The sequence below is a fragment of the Scophthalmus maximus genome, chromosome 15 (assembly GCF_022379125.1).
Source record: "Scophthalmus maximus strain ysfricsl-2021 chromosome 15, ASM2237912v1, whole genome shotgun sequence".
NCBI lineage: Eukaryota > Metazoa > Chordata > Actinopteri > Pleuronectiformes > Scophthalmidae > Scophthalmus > Scophthalmus maximus.
This window is the reverse complement of record NC_061529.1, coordinates 3,374,478-3,395,194: the sequence shown is the minus strand read 5'-3', so window position 1 is coordinate 3,395,194 and position 20,717 is coordinate 3,374,478. Positions and strand designations below refer to the sequence as shown.

The following is a 20,717-nucleotide window of genomic DNA, read 5'->3' as shown; positions in this document are numbered from 1 at the left end:
AATAATCCCGACAGCAGCTGTGTCCCTGAGCAGAGGAACCACAGTAACTTTGTCCTTCAGATTTCATCTAAAAAGCAAAGTTCCTCTCACTTCAGCCGTGTGTGTGTGTGTGTGTGTGTGTGTGTGTGTGTGTGTGTGTGTGTGTGTGTGTGTGTGTGTGTGTGTGTGTGTGTGTGTGTGTGTGTGTGTGTGTGTGTGTGTGTGTGTGTGTGTGTGTGTGTGTGTGTGTGTCTGTGTGTGTGTGTGTGTGTGTGTGTGTGTGTGTGTGTGTGTGGTTATTTGACCTGAGCAGATCAGGGTCACTGTTGTGACTCGTGTGTTATGCAACGTTTCGGGGTGTGAATTACAAAACCCTCCCAAAGAGCTGAATAATTACCTAAAAGCGAGGTTGCGGCGTAGAAAGAAAAAAAGGAAAAGTTGAGGTATTTAGCTGTGGAGACTGGAAAGTGCTTAGGCAGCTTGTTCTGTTTGGGGGCATTAATGGCTGATGGTGGCACATACATCACAAAGCCCCTTTTTGATCTGCGTGAGATCTGAGAGGTATGAAGGACCGGTAACACTAATAACATGAACTCCGGTTGAACCCATAGGGCAGCACTGGGTCTGGGACATGTGGTTGACATATCACCAACTTGCAAAAATGGGTTTATATTTAATTTCATTGGTCCCCGGCTTCGGCTTCACCCCCGAGAACAAACCTGTTCAAATGCAGATAAAACAGACTGATAGAGGCTCGGAATCAACATCCCGGCCCCCCGGACAAAGCCCCCTATCCCTTTTTACTTAACTAAAGCAAACACGAGGAAGATTAAATGTGTCTTGTAAAAAGAGCTGCCTGGTTTGTGGAGCTTTTAACAGATTCTCTCTCTCTCTCTCTCTCTCTCTCCCCACCGACGGGGAGAAAAACACAGCAACAGGAATTAACCAGCTGACATGGCATGTTGCTCTCCCACTCTTTGCCTTTTTGATATATGGCTATGCAGCAAACCCCCCCCCAAGAGAAGTAATTGAACGAGTTTCTCTAAGCGCAGGGACACATAATCTAATTTTTATTCTAATTCTGTAGCGTTTTTTCTGGTAAACAAACTATGGATGTGACAAGAGGGAGTAGCTGAGTCACGCTGTATGTCAACAGTCTTAATTTGCCTCTCAGGAAGCCAAAGTAAATGCCCCCACTGCAGCGCTGCAGCTGCTCAAGCTTTTAGCACGGCCTGTTTTCCCTTCGAACCCCATATAACTTTCCCAGCAGGGCTGCTGCTGTTTGCTCGTCCTCTTTTAAAAGGATGGAGCGACACTTCAAAACATGTCAGTGTGGATTCTGGAGCAATTTATTTACCCAAAAATTCTTGGGAAGAACATGCTCTTTGTATTTTAAAAGGCCCCGAAAGCGTCATATAACGGATTCAGTCTGTTTCAGTCTGATCTGTTGTTGTCAGGGTTTACAGTGGGCAGGCTCTGTCTTTCCAACAGCTATCAAGATTTGGAGATATTTCAATCTAATCCTGGTGACTGTAGCTGTGGAGTTGATAGCTAATGCTCGTCTTGTAGAGAAGGTTATCTGGGTTTTTGTGTGTTCAAATCCTAAAGGGGCAGTAAGCACCGAAATAAAATCTGTTTTTTCGGTTCAGCCCAGGCTCTGTAAATTGAAAACAGAAAAAATAGGTGTGTGCGGTTTGTAAACATCACTCCCCCGACACCTTAAGAGACGTATTAGCGACAAACAACTAGACAACAAGGAAATCAACAACAAGCAATCTTTCTCCAAAAACGCTTACTGCCCCCCATTAATGCATGCGGGTGTGCTGAATTTATGTTTATAAAAGGAATATGAACTGATATAGAGAAGTCCATGAAGATGTATAATCAAGTTTTCAGGAGATTTAATACTCAACCCGTGTTAAAGGGGCAGTAAGCGATTATAAAGCAAAACATGCTTTGTGAAAATCATCAGCTATTTTTCCTCAGCGTCTGTCCTCAGCGGGTTTTCGGCTTAGCCCAGGTTCTGTAAATTGAAAACCCCAAAAAATGGTGCGGACCGCAGTTTGTAAACATCACTCGTCAACACATTAAGTCGACAAGTGATAGCGGGGGACGCTGCAACTCCGCCGTTTTGGCCACGTGTTTAGCCCATGCAGTAAAAAATTCCAAAAACAACAAAGAGAGAAACAAGCTTTCTCCAAAACTGCTAACTGCCCCTTTAATATTGCAGAGATTACAATTACAAAAATATCTATCATTGCTTTTCCCCTGAAATATCAACAATGTAGATTGCTGCTGCCAGAAATTCTGCCCCACCAAAAAACCCAAACCAATAATGACCAATAATAATTTAATATGTGCATCCTTCAACATTTAGATGGATTGTTGCGGAGAAAAACCGTTGTTTGCATTCTGCGGATCACAATGAGCCCGATCAGTGAGATCAGCGAGATGTTGTGATGGTGGCACTCACACAATGGAAGGGAGGCATCTGGTTCTCTGCTGCCTCTTCACGAACCCCTGGCTGGATTCCTTTGTTGCAACTGTGAAATGAATACAGTAATTGTCACAATGAGAAATTGACCTTCCCTTTAATCGAGACACTGCCCCCCAACCCAACACCCCCCACCCCCCCTTAACAAGTTAAAATAGCGCAAACCCAATTAGGGAATTGATTGCTTGCTTTCATTTTCCCTCATCTGCATCAGGGTCATATGGAGAAGATAAATGAATGTCTGGTCTTTTGTCCATGCTGTCATTCCCGCTTGTTGCTAAGAACTGAGCGGGAGAGAAAAGTCTTTAGTCTTCACAAGGCTCGTCTCTGATCATCTGCTGCTTAAACAGAGAACTGCAGGAGATTAAAAGAAAAAGAAGTCCTCACTCATTCATGCTGCTGTAAAAAAATACACAAGCGTTTTTGTTAATGAGATAGTTAGACGGGTAATTTAAAGGACAAAAAAAAAAGTTGGTTTGAAATCTGCAGAAGGCTTTTGTAACAGCTCTTAAAAAAGACACCTTGTGATTAGTAAACTTTATTTATGTGTCACTGCTTTACAAAAGAAGTAAACCAGATGAGGGAAATGATATGAAAATAAGACAAAGGCACATGAGCAGAGAAAAGTTAAAAACAATGAAAAAGATGATATCAAATAAATGGGAATATTTATTTTAATATGTAATATATATAATTATAAATAAGTATAATATTTGTCTGCGAAAAGTTGGTACACATTCTTCTCTCTTCTCTGGATTATTGTGCTGTAAATCCACTGTCTGTGTTGTCTCTTATTGTTTTCAGACATGAGCTCTGGAAAATGTGTTGACAAATTGGGTCCTGATTAGTCTTCACATTTCGCCTTTCACACATGGCGAACACAGCGGGAGATTGTCCGAGTCAGACACGTTCTCACCGACAGAAAAACATTTCTGGATCATTCATGCCGATGAAAAGTTCTGGAAAATATCTCCAGGACGAGCGTTCAGGTTCGGGGTTCCTTTTGAATTTTTAACTACACTACCACTACATAGAGAATGTTTTTTTCTAACTGGTCAGCGGTAATACAAATATTACAATAGACATTTAACATGAAAAAAAAACCTTCACATGCATAATTTGATGTTTCTGCATATACAGCATGTTCAATAAAACCATTGGACCTTATCCCTGTGTTTATTTAAATTTGAATACCTTATTCAAAGGTGCATGTTTCAATGCGTTCACATGCACGTTTGTGTTCACACACACACACACACACACACACACACACACACACACACACACACACACACACACACAGAGGCTGCAGGGCGACGGGGAGGATAATGGCATCGACTCCCCTTTTCGTCGTCTTCCCTGATAAATGGTCGTTTAAAAGGTTGAACCTCACGTCTCCTCCCGTCTCCGTCAGACGTGCACGGGCACAAATTGTAAGCGTTGTCTCTTTATTTTGGTCTTTGTCACCGTGAGCGATGGAGAAGCGGGAGAGCACAGTGTCATTAACATGATTAGAGGCTTGTAAACGAAACAAAAAAAACAAAAACCCAGGGCCTTGGTCTTCTTCAGGCAGCTCTGTACACGGCAGTGATGTACAACTGCACATGCCTCAACTCGCCCTTTCCTTAAAGTATTTACGTGACTGAATGAAGTGGGGGCCTCCAGTCAGGTTGTATTTCATCTTGTTGTCGACCTACATATCCGCAGGTAATGTGTAAAAGAAGAAGAAAAAAGGGCATTGGAAATGTCGTGGCCCGTAAATCCTCTCATTGTTGCCTGAGGAGTTTGACTTCACATAATTGACGCCCCTTGTTTCCACACATCACCAGCCCTCGTTCACACGTTGTCCAGCCGCTTTATTCCGTTATTTTTCTTTGCGTTTTTCGTGTGATTAATTTCTCAAAAAAAACATAAATTAACATCTAGAACACCGAACGAAATAACGTCGCCATCAATCTGCGGCGGTATTCCTCTCGGTACGTTGATTTATAACAGGAGACACTTGTAATAAAACTTTGCCCCCACAGGCACAACTTCAACCCAACCTGTGCCACGCTTCCTGTTGCAAATGGAACCTGCTTCCTTTTTAATGCAGATAATGCTGAGCGGCGTGTCGGCGTCTCCGTTAAAGCCATCCATTATTAATAAAACAAAAGAAAAAAAGGACAGGGGTTTATGAACGGCTAACGACACGGTGATTCACTGCAGGGGTTTTTTTTGGCCTTCATTCCTTGAAGGCATCGACATAGAATCTATCTTCATTACTTAACCGGTTTGCACCCTGCATAGCTTTAATGTGTGTGTGTGAGTGTGTGTGAGAGTCAGACAAGGCAAACAAGGCAGTTTGTTGTGTGGTGTTTACCGCCCGATTAAGAAGCACTGAGGAGGCTGTTTATCTCTCTCTCCTCTCTGGTTCTCGAGGCTGAGTAGCAAACCAGGATGTCTGGGACAATTTAAGACTTCCTCTCGCTTTCCACCCCATGTTTGAAAATGCTGCAGCAGAGGATCCAATCCATCCATTCCTCCCGTTTGTAATGAACCTTACCCCTTAAGGGAGGGGGGTGCGCCCGGGCCGGGCCGCACCACGTGAGGACCCCTTAGTACCGGAGCGATTCATTTCCTCGGAAACGTGAGCTTTTGTTCCGTTTTCGGCAGAGCCCCCATTAATCTTGGGCTCTGCCTCCTGGCATGCGGGGGCCAGGTACGGCTTAGGTAATTACAGTTAATCATCATTCAGACGAGCACATGGACTGCAGGGCTCCCTCAGTGGGTTCTGTGCAGGGGTAAATCTACCCCCTCTCACTGCTCTTTACCCCTCTCCCCTCCTCTAACTGTAATTTTGCTTTTCAGTTGCACCAAAAAATGTTTACCTTCCCCCCCTTTTTTGTTAAGAGTTTTGTTAATCGTGTCCATGTGGATTTGTCTCTAGTTGGTCACAAACATCCCAGCGCGTAAGGGCCCCCCCCCCAGAGCATCGCTGCTTCAAAATTTTACACTATCCAACTGTCACTGTTGAAGTTTTCCTGGAGCCCACTGTTCACCTGACGATTATGATTGTGATTAATGGACGAGATTATAAGGAGGAGGATTTTCAGGGGGCAACAAGCAGCAAGACCATCTGTATCCGCCGCTTCCCGCTGCAGAGGGAACACGGAGAGAGATGGATAACTTCATCATCCAGGGTTCCTACTGTCTGTGAAAACATGGAGGGTGGAATATATTTATATATTCATAGTGAGTGCACGTGTTGATGACTAAACAAATTATCGTCCTGTCCTGCCTCTTTCATGCTTCACCCAGACGCCACAGAATGGTCTGAACGCGTCTGACTCTGACGATCTCCTGCTACGTTCGTCCTCTGTGAAAAGACAAAACTCTGGAGAAGGTCCGGACCCAATTTTCCCTGATATTTTCTAGAGTTTCATTGTCTGAAAATTCAAGGAACCTGAACCTGAACGCTCGTCCAAGAGAGACAATGCTGCTTTCGGTGCTAAAAAACTAAATATGTTAAAAGGAGATTTCAACACCATTGCATGTCCTTGGAAGACACAAATTTGCTGTGAACGACAACAACAACAACACAATGAATTGATCCAACTAACTAACCACAGAGTGTGGTAATATCTTGTTCCTCTGGGCCCGAGCTCCATTGTTTTCCAAAAAACTATCGAATCACACTGTTGAACTAGGGGGCACATGCACGCACGCACGCACGTATGCACACACACACAGAGAGAGACACCCACTTTCTTATGCATGATATAGAAAATAACACCTGACCATATCACCAGATCACTACAGTTTGTTTTTGTAATGAAGATAAAGATGAAATCACACACACACACACACACACACACACACACACACACACACACACACACACACACACACACACACACACACACACACACACACACACACACACACACACACATATTTCCATTCAGTTGCTGTAAATACTCACCAGGCACCAAATGTGTATTAATATGAAAATGAAAAACAGCCCCCATCAATTACACTATCTACTTCCATTCCATTTTCCTAAATACTACAGTCACCAGCTGCTTCATGAAACAATATAACCTTTTTTGTGTAGTGTAAATAATGGAGACCCAACCGATATTGATTTTTGAGGGGAGGAAAACATTTCCCACACCGATATATCAGCCGAAATATATATATATATACTCTATATGAAAGAATTTCAAAAATGGCAACCATTCCAAAGATGTTGTTATCAAACCCTTATGACAAAAAACATTAAAGTGAGGCTTGATATTTTACAGTTTAACTGTATATATATATAAATATATATGAATAAATAAATAGGCTGCATGGTGGTGTAGTGGTTAGCACCTTCGCCTCACAGCAAGAGGGTTCTGGGTTCGAATCCCGGTTCAACCAGGGCCTTTCTGTGTGGATGTTTGCATGTTCTCCCCGTGTATGCGTGGGTTCTCTCCGGGTTCTCCGGCTTCCTCCCACAGTCCAGAGACATGCAGAATGGGGTTAGGTTCATTGGAGACTCTGAATTGACCGTAGGTGTGAATGTGAGAGTGACTGGTTGTCCGTCTCTGTATGTGGCCCTGTGATAGGCTAGCGACCTGTCCAGGGTCTATCCCGCCTCTCGCCCAATGTTAGCTGGGATTGGCTCCAGCGCCCCCCCGCGACCCTTAAATGGATAAAGCGGTAGACAATGAATGTATATATATATATATATATATGATATAATATGAATTTCTATATCAGTCAGGTTCTTTAGTACATTTTTATTGAGAACCAAAGAGTCTTGGGGGCTGAGACGGCAGAAAGTGACACTGGCCTTCTCTTTGAAAAGGTTTTAGAGATATTGAAGAATCTTCTCTTCAGGTGTAACATCAGCCTGATTTGTGCTTGTGTGTAACGTAGAAACAAAGCTCTGGATTCTTCCCCTGATTTCAGGAGAACCCCTTTCCCTCAATTGAGGCCTCACCGCATGTTTGCTTTTTACCTTTGTGTCCTCAACAACCCCGCTGCCACCTTGAACCGCAAGACACCTGTCCCTTTGTGGGACACCATCCATCCACACACACACATGCCCATTGAAAACCTCTGGGGTTTTCTTCCGAGTCATTTGGCACATTTTTGATGTTGAATCAAATAAAAAAAAAAGGGTAAATGGGAGAGCGAGGAGGGAGCAGGGAGCAATCTACGCTTTCCACTCCACTGAAAGCCACTCTTTGTTGAGCACTCCTGTGTCAACCCACCCCCTCCATATCCACCCTTCATCCCCCTCCCTTCCCCTCCTCTCTCCTCTCCAAAGCCCCGGTTGGATTTTTCATTAAATGCTATCAGAAATGTGACTGGTCCTATTCATGGGCAGATGGAGGCGCTGGCTGTGCGGCTGCAGACCAATACCTTCAGTGGAGAATGACAGGAATCTGGGCTGCAGGGTGAAGAAGGTTTCCGGGGATGGACAGGACTTTTTACAGGACCTGACAGAAGGGAAGAGGGATAAATGGGAAAGGAAGCTGCGTTACTTTATTTAGCTTTCTTTGTGTGGTTCCCCTCCCTAATCCTCAACATGTTTAATATATTCCCCTTGCACCAATGTCTTCTCCATTTTCTCCTGTTGGACCTTTCTTTGTTTGCGGAGAAAAGAAAAAAACACCTCACGTCGGCTCAGTGTCATCTCTCCTCCGAGCTCCTTGTCCCCCCCCCCACAAAGAGAAAGAAGGAAGCCACTTAAAGGGTTAAGAGCACTCTGCCTAAACAAAACAACACATTGTGCCACTGTGTCTCCGGACAAACAAGGTGACCAGATCCGTGCACTGTTCACTTGGCACTAGAAAGGAAAGAGATAGACCCTCTGGTATTGGCGCAGAGTGGTCGATTATGTCGCGGGACAATGGGAGGCGGCGGGTCGGAAGAAAACACAAACAATGATTTCCGCAACAGCAATTTAATCCTCTGCCGTTGAAAAAGCTGACACAGGGTGGACAAAAGGGAGGCTGGCACGAATAAAGCCCCCGAATCTGAAGATTAAGCAGAGAAGAAAAAAAAGGAAGAGGTAGGAAAAAAAAGAAAAAAAAAAAAGAGGATCTTTTGTATAAAAAGGTCCTTTATCTGCTTTTGAAGTTTGGTGAGACCTGCCAGCCGTCCTCAGCCTCCCCTTTGTAACCGGCCCCCATGTCCCACAGCAAAAAAACCCCCACCACCTCACTTTCATCTGCCCCGTCATCTCAGGGGCCAATTAATGCCATTCAGGTCTGCCCACTCCAGAGAGAGAGAGAGAGAGAGGAGGAGGAGGAGAGCGAGGCGGTGGGGAAGGCTCATCTACTTGTTGAAGCCGGGACTTGACAACAGTTTATTGGAGCCTAATTTGGTGCATACATAAGGCGAGTGACACTCTGATCAAATTCCGCGCGCATGCTTGGTCTCCCTCTCCCCGTTATTATCTATATTTGATTGGGCTCGTGTTTATAGGCAAGGCGCTGGTGTGGAAAACCCAGCCAGGCTGTCGCTTAATGAATATTTCACCGCCTTCACACAATGAGCCTCCCATGGCAGCCCCCGTGAACGGCTTTCGCTCGGCTCTGCAGTGTGGCAACATCTCCCGACTCGTGCTCGATAAGGCTGCGTGTGAAGAGAAGCTCTGGGTTGTTTTGGTTTTGTTTTTTTCTTTATTGTCGACCTTTATCGCTCTCTGCTGTAGTTCCTTCACTCTGGGGGACTCCCACTGTTTGTCCTTTGCTGTTCTAATACAGTGCCCCCCCCCCCCCCCCCCCCCCCCCTCCTCGGTCCCGGCCCTGGCGTCTGCGAGAGACAGGGGAAATAAAGCCTCCATTTGCATTACGTAATTTCATGCATTATTCAGAGCTTCGAGAGAATCATTTCACCTCGACAACTCCTCGGAGGGCAGTGAGGAGATAACTGTTACTGACAGGAGCGGCTCATGAAATGCAGAGTGACTTAACCGCCCAATCTGCAGATATTACCCCGGCCTGAATTGGAAACAGTGAGCGGCATACACTCACACACACACACACACACACACACACACCGCCGTTATTTTCACTTTTCTCACCGAGGGGGGAAACAAGAGATATCAGATGCACATTCTTTTTATGGCGTATCTGTTTATGATGCTCTTGACATTTCAAAAGATTTCAAAGACCGCGGACGACGACGACGACGACAGCACTGAGTTGATTTGCCCCTTTTTCCTCCTCACACACACGCACACACACACACACACACACACACACACACACACAAAGCCACAAAAATTCTGATTCTGTCAGATAATGATGTTCTTTTTCTGCATGTTGTTTGGTTTTTTTCTCAGTGTGGCTCCGCTTGCAGCCTGCTACGTTTTCTACCCTTGTCATTATCAGGGAATATGTAAAGATTTTATTGTCATAATCAGTTCTTGTGGGGTGTGTTTTTCATAGTCTGCACTAGCTTTGGAAGCTGAATTCCCAGCAGCAGCAGCAGCAGCAGCAGCAGCAGCAGCAGCAGCAGCAGCAGCAGCGGCGGGTTCATCACGAGGCGGAGACAGCGCTGACAGCCCAATTAGTGCAATCAAACAGCCACTGTAGCTGCATAGCAGAGCTGCTCACAGCAACTGGACATTGTTTCTCTACTGTGCAAAAGCTCACAACAGAGCGGAGTGTGAGAGGAGCCCCAGAAGCCTCCGACGGCGGTGGTGGTGGTGCAGTTGGGAAACGCTAACACGGGGCGACGGAGAAATAAAAAAAAAGAAACGCTCTTCCGCTAATCACAGACAATAGAGTGTATTTCATTAAGCCGGATAATGGCGTGTGCATTTCATTACCATAGATAACTAAGGATATTTAGATGAGGGATGAGGTGCTCATAAAAGCGGGCCGGGGCTGGTAGCCATGGCAACCTGGATCTTGGCAAACAAAAGAGTCGGGGAGAAAATGTTTGCTATAGGGGAAGGAAGAGAGAAAAGGGGGAAACGGGAGCGAAAAGAGGAAGGAGGGCGGACTGAGGCGAGCAGGCCTCGAACGCCGCCATGTTTTGTTTTTTTCTTTTTGCATCCGAGGAGAGACTCCGGTGACCACCGCGATCCTCCTTTGTCCTCAAGAAGTTAAATATGCTCGTCTCCTTAGGACGCCGAGGATAATCACATGCTAATGTAACAGCGGGGCCAAATTATGAACTTAATCACCCAAATGTGGAAATCAGTGTACAGGTAAGAAAAGCCATCCATGATGTCCTCGTGAATATCACAACCCCCCCCACTCCCCCTCACATTAACCTGACTTGTGCTGCCAGTCAAACCTGACTACACGCAGTGTGAATTTCAAATGAAGATGCTTTCTGACAATAAGAAGCAGCTCGGAGCCCAAATCAGCCCAGAGCGTGACCTTGACCTTGGGGAGACGGCTCTCGTTCATCCTGTTTCAAGAGCTGTCAGTCAAAACACCAGGACGGGTTATATTACTGTGGATGGAAATCCATTTCTTTTTTTTGGCAGCACACGACATTAAGCAGCCCCCCCACCCACCCACATGAGTCTATCATTATTAACGTAGAAACATAATTTGCAGGCCTGGAAAAAATAAAAGGGTTGGAGAGTGAATGACAAGTCAATGCAGCCGATTTGGCATCTGAAAAATGCGACATTGATTACAGCTGCTCACATTTGTCATCGTGAAATGGGGTCGGCCGGGGCTTCTTCCTCACGGTGTCATCACGAGTCAAGTCACAACTGTGTCATTTCATTTCACAGAATAAATCACACATTCTACTACTATTTTGTAAATCCTGTCCGAGCGATTTAACATTTACTGACTGGTGACGACTGAAAATAAATAGTTTTCTTTGATTTAGTATTTTTTGAGTTATTGCACTTTTTTTGTCCAGTTGATTTTGGACCACAAATGTAAACCTCAACGTCAGTACGACTCATCCTCTGGGAAACATGAACGTCTACAGAAGATTTCATAGCAATGGAGCCGATAGTTGCTGAGATATTTCCATCAGGAACAAAGCAGTGAATCGACAGACCGACCGACCGACCGACCGACCGACCGACATTGGCATCCGTAGAACAGATGACACAGAAAACGGGAAAATACCTACATGTGACCTGCACGCCGGGTTCAGGCATTAGGGTGAAAGCAGATAGGACGCCATATGGGACGACTGTGTGCTTGTTGCCACAGATACGTCACTTTGACAGGAATGGATGAACTGCTGCCAGACGTTTGATCTACAGAAGAAGAAAAAAAAATCTGATTTTTTAATTTGATTTATTCTGGGAATGGTTTTTCAGAGCAGGTTCGCCAACACCCTGCTTCACTTCAAAAAACTTAAATTCTCAAGACTCAATATGAGAAGATCCAGAAGCAAATTAATTTTTGGTGCTTTGCCTATTAACATTTTAGGATCTGATTTTTTTTTTGAAAAGGGGTGGATGTCCTGACTTTACATTGAAGTTATGCATTTATGCAAAAAGATTACAAGACTGAATATAAGCTACCAGTTATATTATTTTGAAATGTATTGAATATTAGATATCGGCCAGTAGGGGTCCACGGCTATTGAGATGCAAGTTTTTCACTGAAATCATTCTAGCGGAAGCAGCGCGCAAACCTAAAAACAACATTAAACACGGACCTTAGCACGTCTTAGAACAAAAGCATCTCAGTTTTGAGCCTTCGAAAAAAAAAAACTGTTCTGCTGCTTGCACATCCAGCATTCCCCTATCCGAGAAACTGGAGAAGACAAGAATTCAAGTTTTTTGTCATGTAAACATTGGGAACCCACATGGAACCAGCTTTTTTCCGGTTTGAACAGCAAATGAAAACATCTGACAAACCACACAGGTGAAAACAAATACACACACACACACACACACACACACAGACACAGACACACACAGACAAGAGGGTGAATCCAGCCTGAGACAGTCAGGCATGATAATGTGGATTCCCCTGGTGTGTGTGTGTGTGTGTGTGTGTGTGTGTGTGTGTGTGTGTGAGAGTGAAACCAGACTCCAGTTTTGGCCCACAGTAACAGGATCGGCCTGTTTGGGCCTGTGAAGCAGAGCCCCACTCAGGGTGGCCCATCTGGCCGGCACCCAGGTTGCAGCGCCAGCCACCAGCTCCACTGTGCCGGGACCCATCTGTGGTCCTGTGTGGTATATCGACCCTTTACTCTGCCAGGCCTGTCCTGATATGCACATGGGGTCCACCGGTGTGTGTGTGTGTTCTGCAGATGGGATAGTGGGTCAACTGACAGCAGCAAATCCCTCTCAGTGAATGTTTAAACCGGCCTGCCACTGCCAGGTATCTATCTATCTATCTATTTCCTATATTAACAAGTGAGTGATTTCAGCCTCTGCAGGACAGACAGACACAGAGAGAGAGAGTGTGATTCTGTTCAAACCGACAGAGATTGAAAATGAATTTACTGTGAAGGGTCTAGTCTGTTGTTTTACTGCGGAGTGGCGTGACATTGACACTGTGAGGGACGATAAGTAAACAGCGTATTTTCCACTAACCTTGGCGATGGAGTGAAGAGCAACACGTGTAACCACGGTAACGGTACACAACAAAGATGGCCTCAAAAAGACATACAAATTTAAAAATGCCTGATGAAAATGAGACTAAAATATTGTTAGTTCTTGTTAACCAAAAAACATTACAAAAAAACTAATGTGACTAAATCTAATATACTTTTTTGTCAAAACTAAATCAAAACTAGTACTAAAATCACCACTACTTCATGCTCAGCTAGGCTAAGCTACAGTGTAGCTTCAGTGGTATTGATTTTGAAAACATGACATCATCTTGGTATAATTCCTGAACCGACAATGAAGTTCTGCAGCAGAAAAATGTCCCAGTGACTTCAAATGCCAGATATCAGGATTTGATGTCGGATCCGAAAAATTTGAATGATTTTCACCAAACCTCTATGTCAGATGAAAAAGTGCTGGAAGACAAAAACCTGGGAAATAACAGTTCGTCCAATGATAAAGGCCAATAAAAATGGAAATTGTCCCTTTAACTTCTTTTGTATATCAATCACCTTGTTCTTATTAAAATACCTGAGGTTAAAATCTGATCAAGACGAACACACTTGCATGTGATATTCACTTATGATGATTCCCCCCGTTGTGTTATGTCATTCCTAATCATTTTAATGTAAAACAGACAATTATTAGACTTAAAAAATCTATCTCTCAGCCTTGTCCTCAAAACAAAACATCACCCCCCTCATTGTCAACTTAAAACTTCTGTCTCAACAAACAAAAACAGCGAGTAAAAGAACAGAGTTGGATTTTAAATGGCGAACATATTGTAGAATCCGTGTACCATGTAACTGAGAATGCCACTCAGCCATGTCGGCAATGAAACCCGAATGTGTTTTATCCGTTCCCAAGAAGTGTTCAGTTTCTTTCTAATCCAGTTTCAGGAAAACTGAATGTGAGATGGGAGATTGCTGACATGACAGCGGCCGCATAGCCGAAAGATCACAGGAGACGGCCGAGCGCGAGCTAATGTGAGACCAGACACATCTGCCGCTGAGAGCTAATGGTCTGTGTGGTGGACGCGTATGGAGTGTACCGCATATAAACCACAATCGGGACCGTAATTGTTGAGGAATATAGCATGAGTATAGCATTTACAGCATATCAGAGTCAATCCAATTGGCAAAAACAAATCTGTGTAAAGATGGGGTTCGCAGGTAAGAAAACAGGTGAGCGAGTGGTGGGCATTTGAACTGGAACAGCAGCTTTATTGATACTATCACAACAGCACACACAGCTGCAATAAACCCACTCATTCACATCGGGAACATCACACACCCGGTGTGAACTCGTGTACTTAAGAGTTGTCAGTTCATGATGCATGTTGATGCCAGGTAGAGACAGGAGACAAGTTAGTAGCAGCTTTCGAAATTTACGGATGACTGTAAACTGTTCTGGTCTTTAGTTGTTCATATTTTGATCAGTCGGTCAATTATTCCTTGGTTCCTCCTGTTGAGGTTTTCGCCTCTGCAGGTCAGATCTGCAAGTGTTTGAGCTCCGAATCAGTATTAAGCCCCGTCCACGCTAAACACCCCTGAAAACACATGTCATGTGACCATTCACGTACAATGAGCATGTGTGTACTAGTGTGAAAACAGGAAGCAGATTGTCTACCCCGAAGTTGGTTGCTTAGTTACACAAAATACTAGGAACGAGACACGACAATGGTGTTTCTTTTCTCGGAGCGACGATAAGGTTTGAACTAGTATTAACGGAAGTGTCTACAATGTTTTGCATTTCCCCGCTGTCAGTCGAGTTGTGACTGATGAGAACCAATCAGAAGGCGAATGCGGGTGACCGTGTCAACGTTTCCAAACGTCTCAGTTTTCAAACTTAAATCAGCGTTTCGAAACTTCTCCGGTTTAGCCGCGTGTCGTGTGGGAGTGGTGTGGATGGCAGGGGTATCCATAGCAACAGGCATGTGTTTTAAAAATGAAAACCTAGTCATGTGGAGTAATGTTTCCCCTGTTAATCTGCAGCCTACCTGATACACTTCACTAGGACAACGGGACATCACCAGGGAGACAATCTAACATTAATTCGATGGTTACAATGGAACCTTTTTACCTTTCATATGCACATTCACCCCTTTACAGACCTACGTTACAAACCATAAAGCTCAGTACTACCCCATATATTTCAGGCATGGGTGGCCAATTTTGCAATCAAAGCTCTGGCATTGCTAGTGTTAGCATCATGCTCCGACCCCAAAGTAAATGAACGTATCATCACATTGTTTTAAGAGAAGGTTATTGCTGCCGGGCTGCAATGCTACGAGTCGACTTCAAACGCCTCGCAGTCCACTCGCCTGGCTGCACAGTTTAAAAGCTCGACACGGTGCGTGGGACAATGGCAGATCTCCACAGCGTTGTGGTAATCAGGGCCAATGGAATTTTCCCTGCATCATTAAAAAGGGATTGGTCTGTTCTCCGCGTCCATGGGAAGTGCCGTTAGTTAACCCAACAAAGGTCCACTGCCTGCGGACCCCCAGAGATGAAGGGCATCGCAGGGGCTCAGCGAATCCACTTTTAATCCCCTCGGCCCCATTGTACCGATACACTTTAAGCCCTTTGACCACTTCCCGCGCTAATCTCCGCAGATTTGGGCAAGTTAACAAGTTTTCTGATCCATGGGCCCCACAACTTCCCTCGTCGTCCTCCCCCTGCTCTGCTCTCTCTGTCCTGGCGACAGGTCTGGTTACGGCATCTGGCCTCAGCCGAGAGTTTGTAAGTCCCGTATCGAACTGTAATAATATGTGTAATCTATAGAAGCATTTCAAACCAAGTCATTTAATCTAGGGTTTAAACATTATGTGATTACTCAATCAATAATCACTCTGTCAATCAACTGAAAAGGACATTGTATATAACTATTATTATTATTATTATTATTATTATTATTATTATTATTATCAATCGTTTAAGTCACTTTACAAGCAAAAATACCCAAAATACCTTTCATAATTTGACGATTTGCTACTATTCATTACCTTAGATGATGGTAAACTGAATTTGAGTAAAGTTTAAGATATTGCAAATATGGAACTTGCAACTGCAAAATCTATTGTTTAAAAAAAATTTACTTTGAAAAGTCATAAAGTCAGTAATAGTAAAAAAAAACAAAAAACAAGGACCCCTTGTGTTGAGATGATCAATATTCCATTTCTGTTCTAAACAGATACAACAAATAAAGAAGTTTATACATTCAGAATTGATCTCATGATTTAAATATGGAATGAAACAAGTGACATTTGATAAACTAGGGCTGCACGTAACTGGCATTTTAATAATCAGTGAGTAAACTTGTTTTCTCTGTTAAACAATTTTGTTATTTTTAATCATAGAATGTCAGAAAATAGTGGAAAATGCTCCTCACAGTATCTCAGCATCTCATACAACTAAATGCAACTTCTTCAAAATCACTTAATTTTGTCTGACCAACAGTTCAAGACCTGAGGATGTTCAGTTTATAATTATATCATCTCATTGAAGAAGCTGAAACGCAACTATCAAAATATTGATCTAATTATCTTTTGGTACAATTTACAAATCAATGATTGAATTGTTTAGTTTTTGCAAGTACTGAAATCATTTTTATAGGGAGTCTAACATGAATCTGGCCCAATTCAAGAGTTTAAAATATCCAAAGTGCATATTCATATATTCATATTAAAGGTTTCCCGGCGTCTCAAGCTTTATGGACATTGATCGACAATCCTTTCAGTCTCACCACTTCCACCACGTCGAGAGGATATTGTGTTTATGCGTGTGAAAACATGAAGGCCAGGCTGCGGGGAGGAGGAGGAGGAAGGACTTTTGGGGTAAGTAATAGCAGGCTGCTTTCACAGAGAGCTGGCGGTCGTGACAAAGCACTCGACAGTCCGAAAGCCACCCCTTAAATTCGGGTTGACCTTGGTTTGTTTAGCATTCCTCATTGCTGCTGGTGACACTGACACGTGTCTGGGGTTGGGTTGACACTTGGAGCTGGGGTCTGCGGGTGGCAGAGGGTGTGTGTGCGTGCGTGTGCGTGCGTGTGTGTGTGCAGATGGACGGACCGTTAGATATGCAGTCCTATATTCCCAAGAGAGGAGGGCAGAGGCCAGGGATCAAAGCCTCAACTGACTCCCCACCCAGCTCTGTGTCTGGGGAGGTGCAGAGATCCAGAATGAACCTCTGCTCCAGCTGACCACATTATGCAGTTAAAGCAATTAATGCAGCAGCAGGAATGGCAGGGGTTTAATGTGTGTGTGTGTGTGTCTGTGTGTGCGCGTGTGCGTGCATTTGTGTGCAAGGAAGTGAACGTTGTGTTTTTCTCTTGTGCCAGGCTGTTGAGGCTTGCACAATGTAGCAGTGCAGCTGGCATGTGCGACACACACACACACACACACACACACTCTCACACACACACACACACACACACACAATCGTGTACTAATCAAGACATGAACTTCGTGAAAATGTCCACATAGGACAAACGCAGTTGGAGACCGACTGACTCAGGACGCGTTGACAACAGCAGGAACATTTCCGGATCATTTTCCGTGCTTCTTTCGGAGATTATCCTGCAGTATTCTCACATGGGGCTCACATTTTATGGAAATGTTACTATAGGGGGTTGGCAGTACTAGTTCAGTAAAATGTGCAGACCTCGTTGCATGTCTTAAAACAGTTCCTTTGACATTAGGCATTCCCTAGTCCCCTTACCTTGCCTAACCCCAACTCTGACCTCACTTTCCCAAAATGTCCTCACTCCGTATAAGGTCTATGCTTGTATGGTCCTCACAACGGTATGAGTATAAGTACTCACACACACACACACACACACACACACACACACACACACACACACACACATACAAACACGCACGAGTCTGGAAAGGTCTTTTAATTAAGGGATTTGTTAATTTTCTATTCAACTTGACAGTGATGAATGGGGGAGCAGCGCCTGCCCATCTCAGCAGACGGCGCTGCCTGGGAGGCCTCTGGGTGTGATCACCACACTCTGAAGCCGTATTTACACATGAACGTTTTTTGTTTTTTTTATCCCTTCGGAAGCCAGAATCACTGCATTTAATGAAGCTGGGGAACAAGAAGAAGAAAAAAAAACCCTGCAAAATGTGTCTGCCTCTCTGCAGCAGCCTGTGTGGAGGCCAGATAGCACCGAGACGTAAACAGAGTCAAACAATGGCCGCACATAATGTGAACAAAGAAAAGATTTGCTGCCGTTTTTTGGGCTGCAAGGGAAGAAACTGTTAGACTCGTTTTTTTCGTGTCGCGGACTCTTTTTAAGTGACTATGTGAAACATCGGCTCACTGCCTAAAATGTAAACTACAGGTTTCATTTCTTTGAGTAACAACTTTTTAACAACTTTTTCAGTTGGAACAAAGTTTTTGTTCCAACTGATAGTTCTTTTCTTAAATACCAAATCTTGAAGCTAGAGATTGAACCACAAAACCACAAAAGTTTATACGACATTATAAATCAAGTGAGAAGTGAGTTAAGAGTTATTTCCGTAAAGACTGACCAGTGGAGTCGCCCCCTGCTGGTCATTTCAGAGAATACAGGTGTCAGCCACTCCAGCATTGGCTTTACATTCCAGACCCGGTGACATTTACCAACTTTTCTGACCCCTTTAGCAAGTTCATCATCTTTGAATATATATGTTATAATAGAAGAATATAAATCTGGAAGGTTCCTCACATCTTACATCATCTTATACGGGGACTGGTGAAGCTGCAGTTAGCCACTATGCTACTGTACACAGATGAAACCGACTTCCTTTGTCTTCTTTTAAATCTAAATTAAAAACTGTTTGGTTTTCCCGTGTCTCTGACTGATTTATTTTACTCTTCTTGCACTAAGTTTCCTTTATTAAATTTAAGGTGATTTATTCCTGCACTGAAACTGCGCTCCCCCATCTATGGTTTTTATCTGTTGTTTATATTTTCCTTTTCCTTGTGTAAAGAACTTTTTGAGTTGCCCTCCATGGTTTAACGGTGAGTCGACTCCGATTTTCCTGCCAGAAATCTTTTTTCTCTCTCCAAGGGTTGGGACTGAAACTCCTCAAGTGTAAAGCGAATGTATTTCATATTCATTATGATCACCAATACTTTCTTTGTGGCTGCCAAACACACTTTGCATGGATAGTTAAAATAGGCACCCTGAAGCAACAGAGCCACGTCATATTGCCCCTCATGCAATCTATCCATTGTGATATGGCAGCCATTCATCTTTTAAATGCTCTCTCATGATTTCCTTTGTGCATGCAGAGCTGGAGGTGACCTTGGAAATGGACCATGTGGTGTATTCTGATGATAATTTATTCCCACACAGAAGAAACTGTCTCACTAACATGTTTTTTCTTCATGCTTTGTGCCATCTACACTTGCCGGAAACTTTATAGCGGCAGCAAATGTATTCTCCTTTTCAAGGAATCCGTTTCCGTATTTACAAGGCCATGCACATTTTTGGCATAAACATCTTTTCTTAGCATGATTTAAAGTCAAATTCATTCCTTTTGTTTGACATTAAAATCCAGGTCTCTCACGGCAGAATTTATAGTGACTGCCGATGTACACAAACAAACATAAAAAAAAACCATGATCGTAAAGTTGTGATACATTGACATGTAACACAAAATAAAATTGAATCCAGAGGACGAAAACCTTGGATTTATGTTTTATATACATTTCCCTGTAACACTGAATCACACTTAGTATGTGGTGACTGATATTGATTATTTTCATCAGTGGAAACCCCCACAAAATATATTTAAAAAATGCAAATTACTTTCCTCAACTTTTGCTGTCTTTTAATATTTCACTATAGAGTGTAAAAATATAAAAACATAGCCTTTGTCCTGGCAGTCAGGTCGGTTATCTAGCTCTTTTGGTGTGTGTGTGTGAGCCTGTATTATCTGGGATACGCACACACACACACATGAACACATGTGGCACACTCCGTTTTAATGCATATTAATGGCGTTAAACGTCTAACTGCTGTAGGCAGGAGACAATGGAGCGGAGGAGGGCTGGTTGTGAGCACAAAGCCGTGGGCTCAGGGGAAGCAGAACAGGTGCAGGGAGGACATGGCCGCTCCGTGTGGAACGACACACTATAGGTTCATCAGTGCAGGAAGTGGTCAAAATGCACAAACCAGATTGTTTTTTCTCTTAATTTTATGTGGCAAAGACAAGGCTATTTATTTGGGGTTTTTTTAATTTTTGGCCGGGCAACTTTAGTTTCTCTAGATGGAGCTCGTTCCTTTGTCTTGCCAGCCATTGATATTGCTATAGGGCGAAGGCAAATAACGGATATTTTCCTTATGGATTCATCTGCTGCTTATTTCTTACTTTTTTAGTCTGACCGATACAGATATTAGAAGCAAAACCTTAAATTTCAGAAGCTGGAACTTGAGAATGTGTTGAATCTTTTACTTCTTTAAAAGACTAAAATTTTATATCAATTATCAAAATGCCTAGTTATTTTTCTATAAATCAACTAATTGTTTCTAGCTGTTGCTGTTCATTCTATCTCCCTCGCTCTTTTATTTGTTTTATCCTAAAATACTAACTTCCGGGACAATGAAAGCATTTGTCTCACAAAAGATTCACATATTCTTCATCATATTTTCACTAATCACCCCTCTTTTCCATACCAGCCAATGCGAGACCTCATAATGCGATTCCAGCGTAAGAGCTGT

General features: G+C 43.5%; 1 protein-coding gene across 3 annotated transcripts in view; it reads right to left on the bottom strand.

Annotated features, from left to right (window-relative positions):
• alms1 (ALMS1 centrosome and basal body associated protein) overlaps window positions 1-20,717 on the bottom strand; it is a 53,901-nt gene that overhangs the window by 21,980 nt on the left and 11,204 nt on the right. Inside the window, exons 4-6 of one of the 3 annotated variants that reach the window (XM_047327352.1) lie at window positions 11,564-11,693; window positions 7,868-7,944; window positions 2,453-2,522 (exon numbers count right to left, since the gene is read on the bottom strand). In XM_047327352.1, coding sequence (XP_047183308.1) covers window positions 2,453-2,470 — 18 coding nt within the window. In that variant the 5' untranslated portion in view covers window positions 2,471-2,522; window positions 7,868-7,944; window positions 11,564-11,693. The remainder of the gene's footprint in view (window positions 1-2,452; window positions 2,523-7,867; window positions 7,945-11,563; window positions 11,694-20,717) is intronic. The other 2 variants (XM_047327351.1, XM_047327353.1) reach the window with 2 other exon arrangements.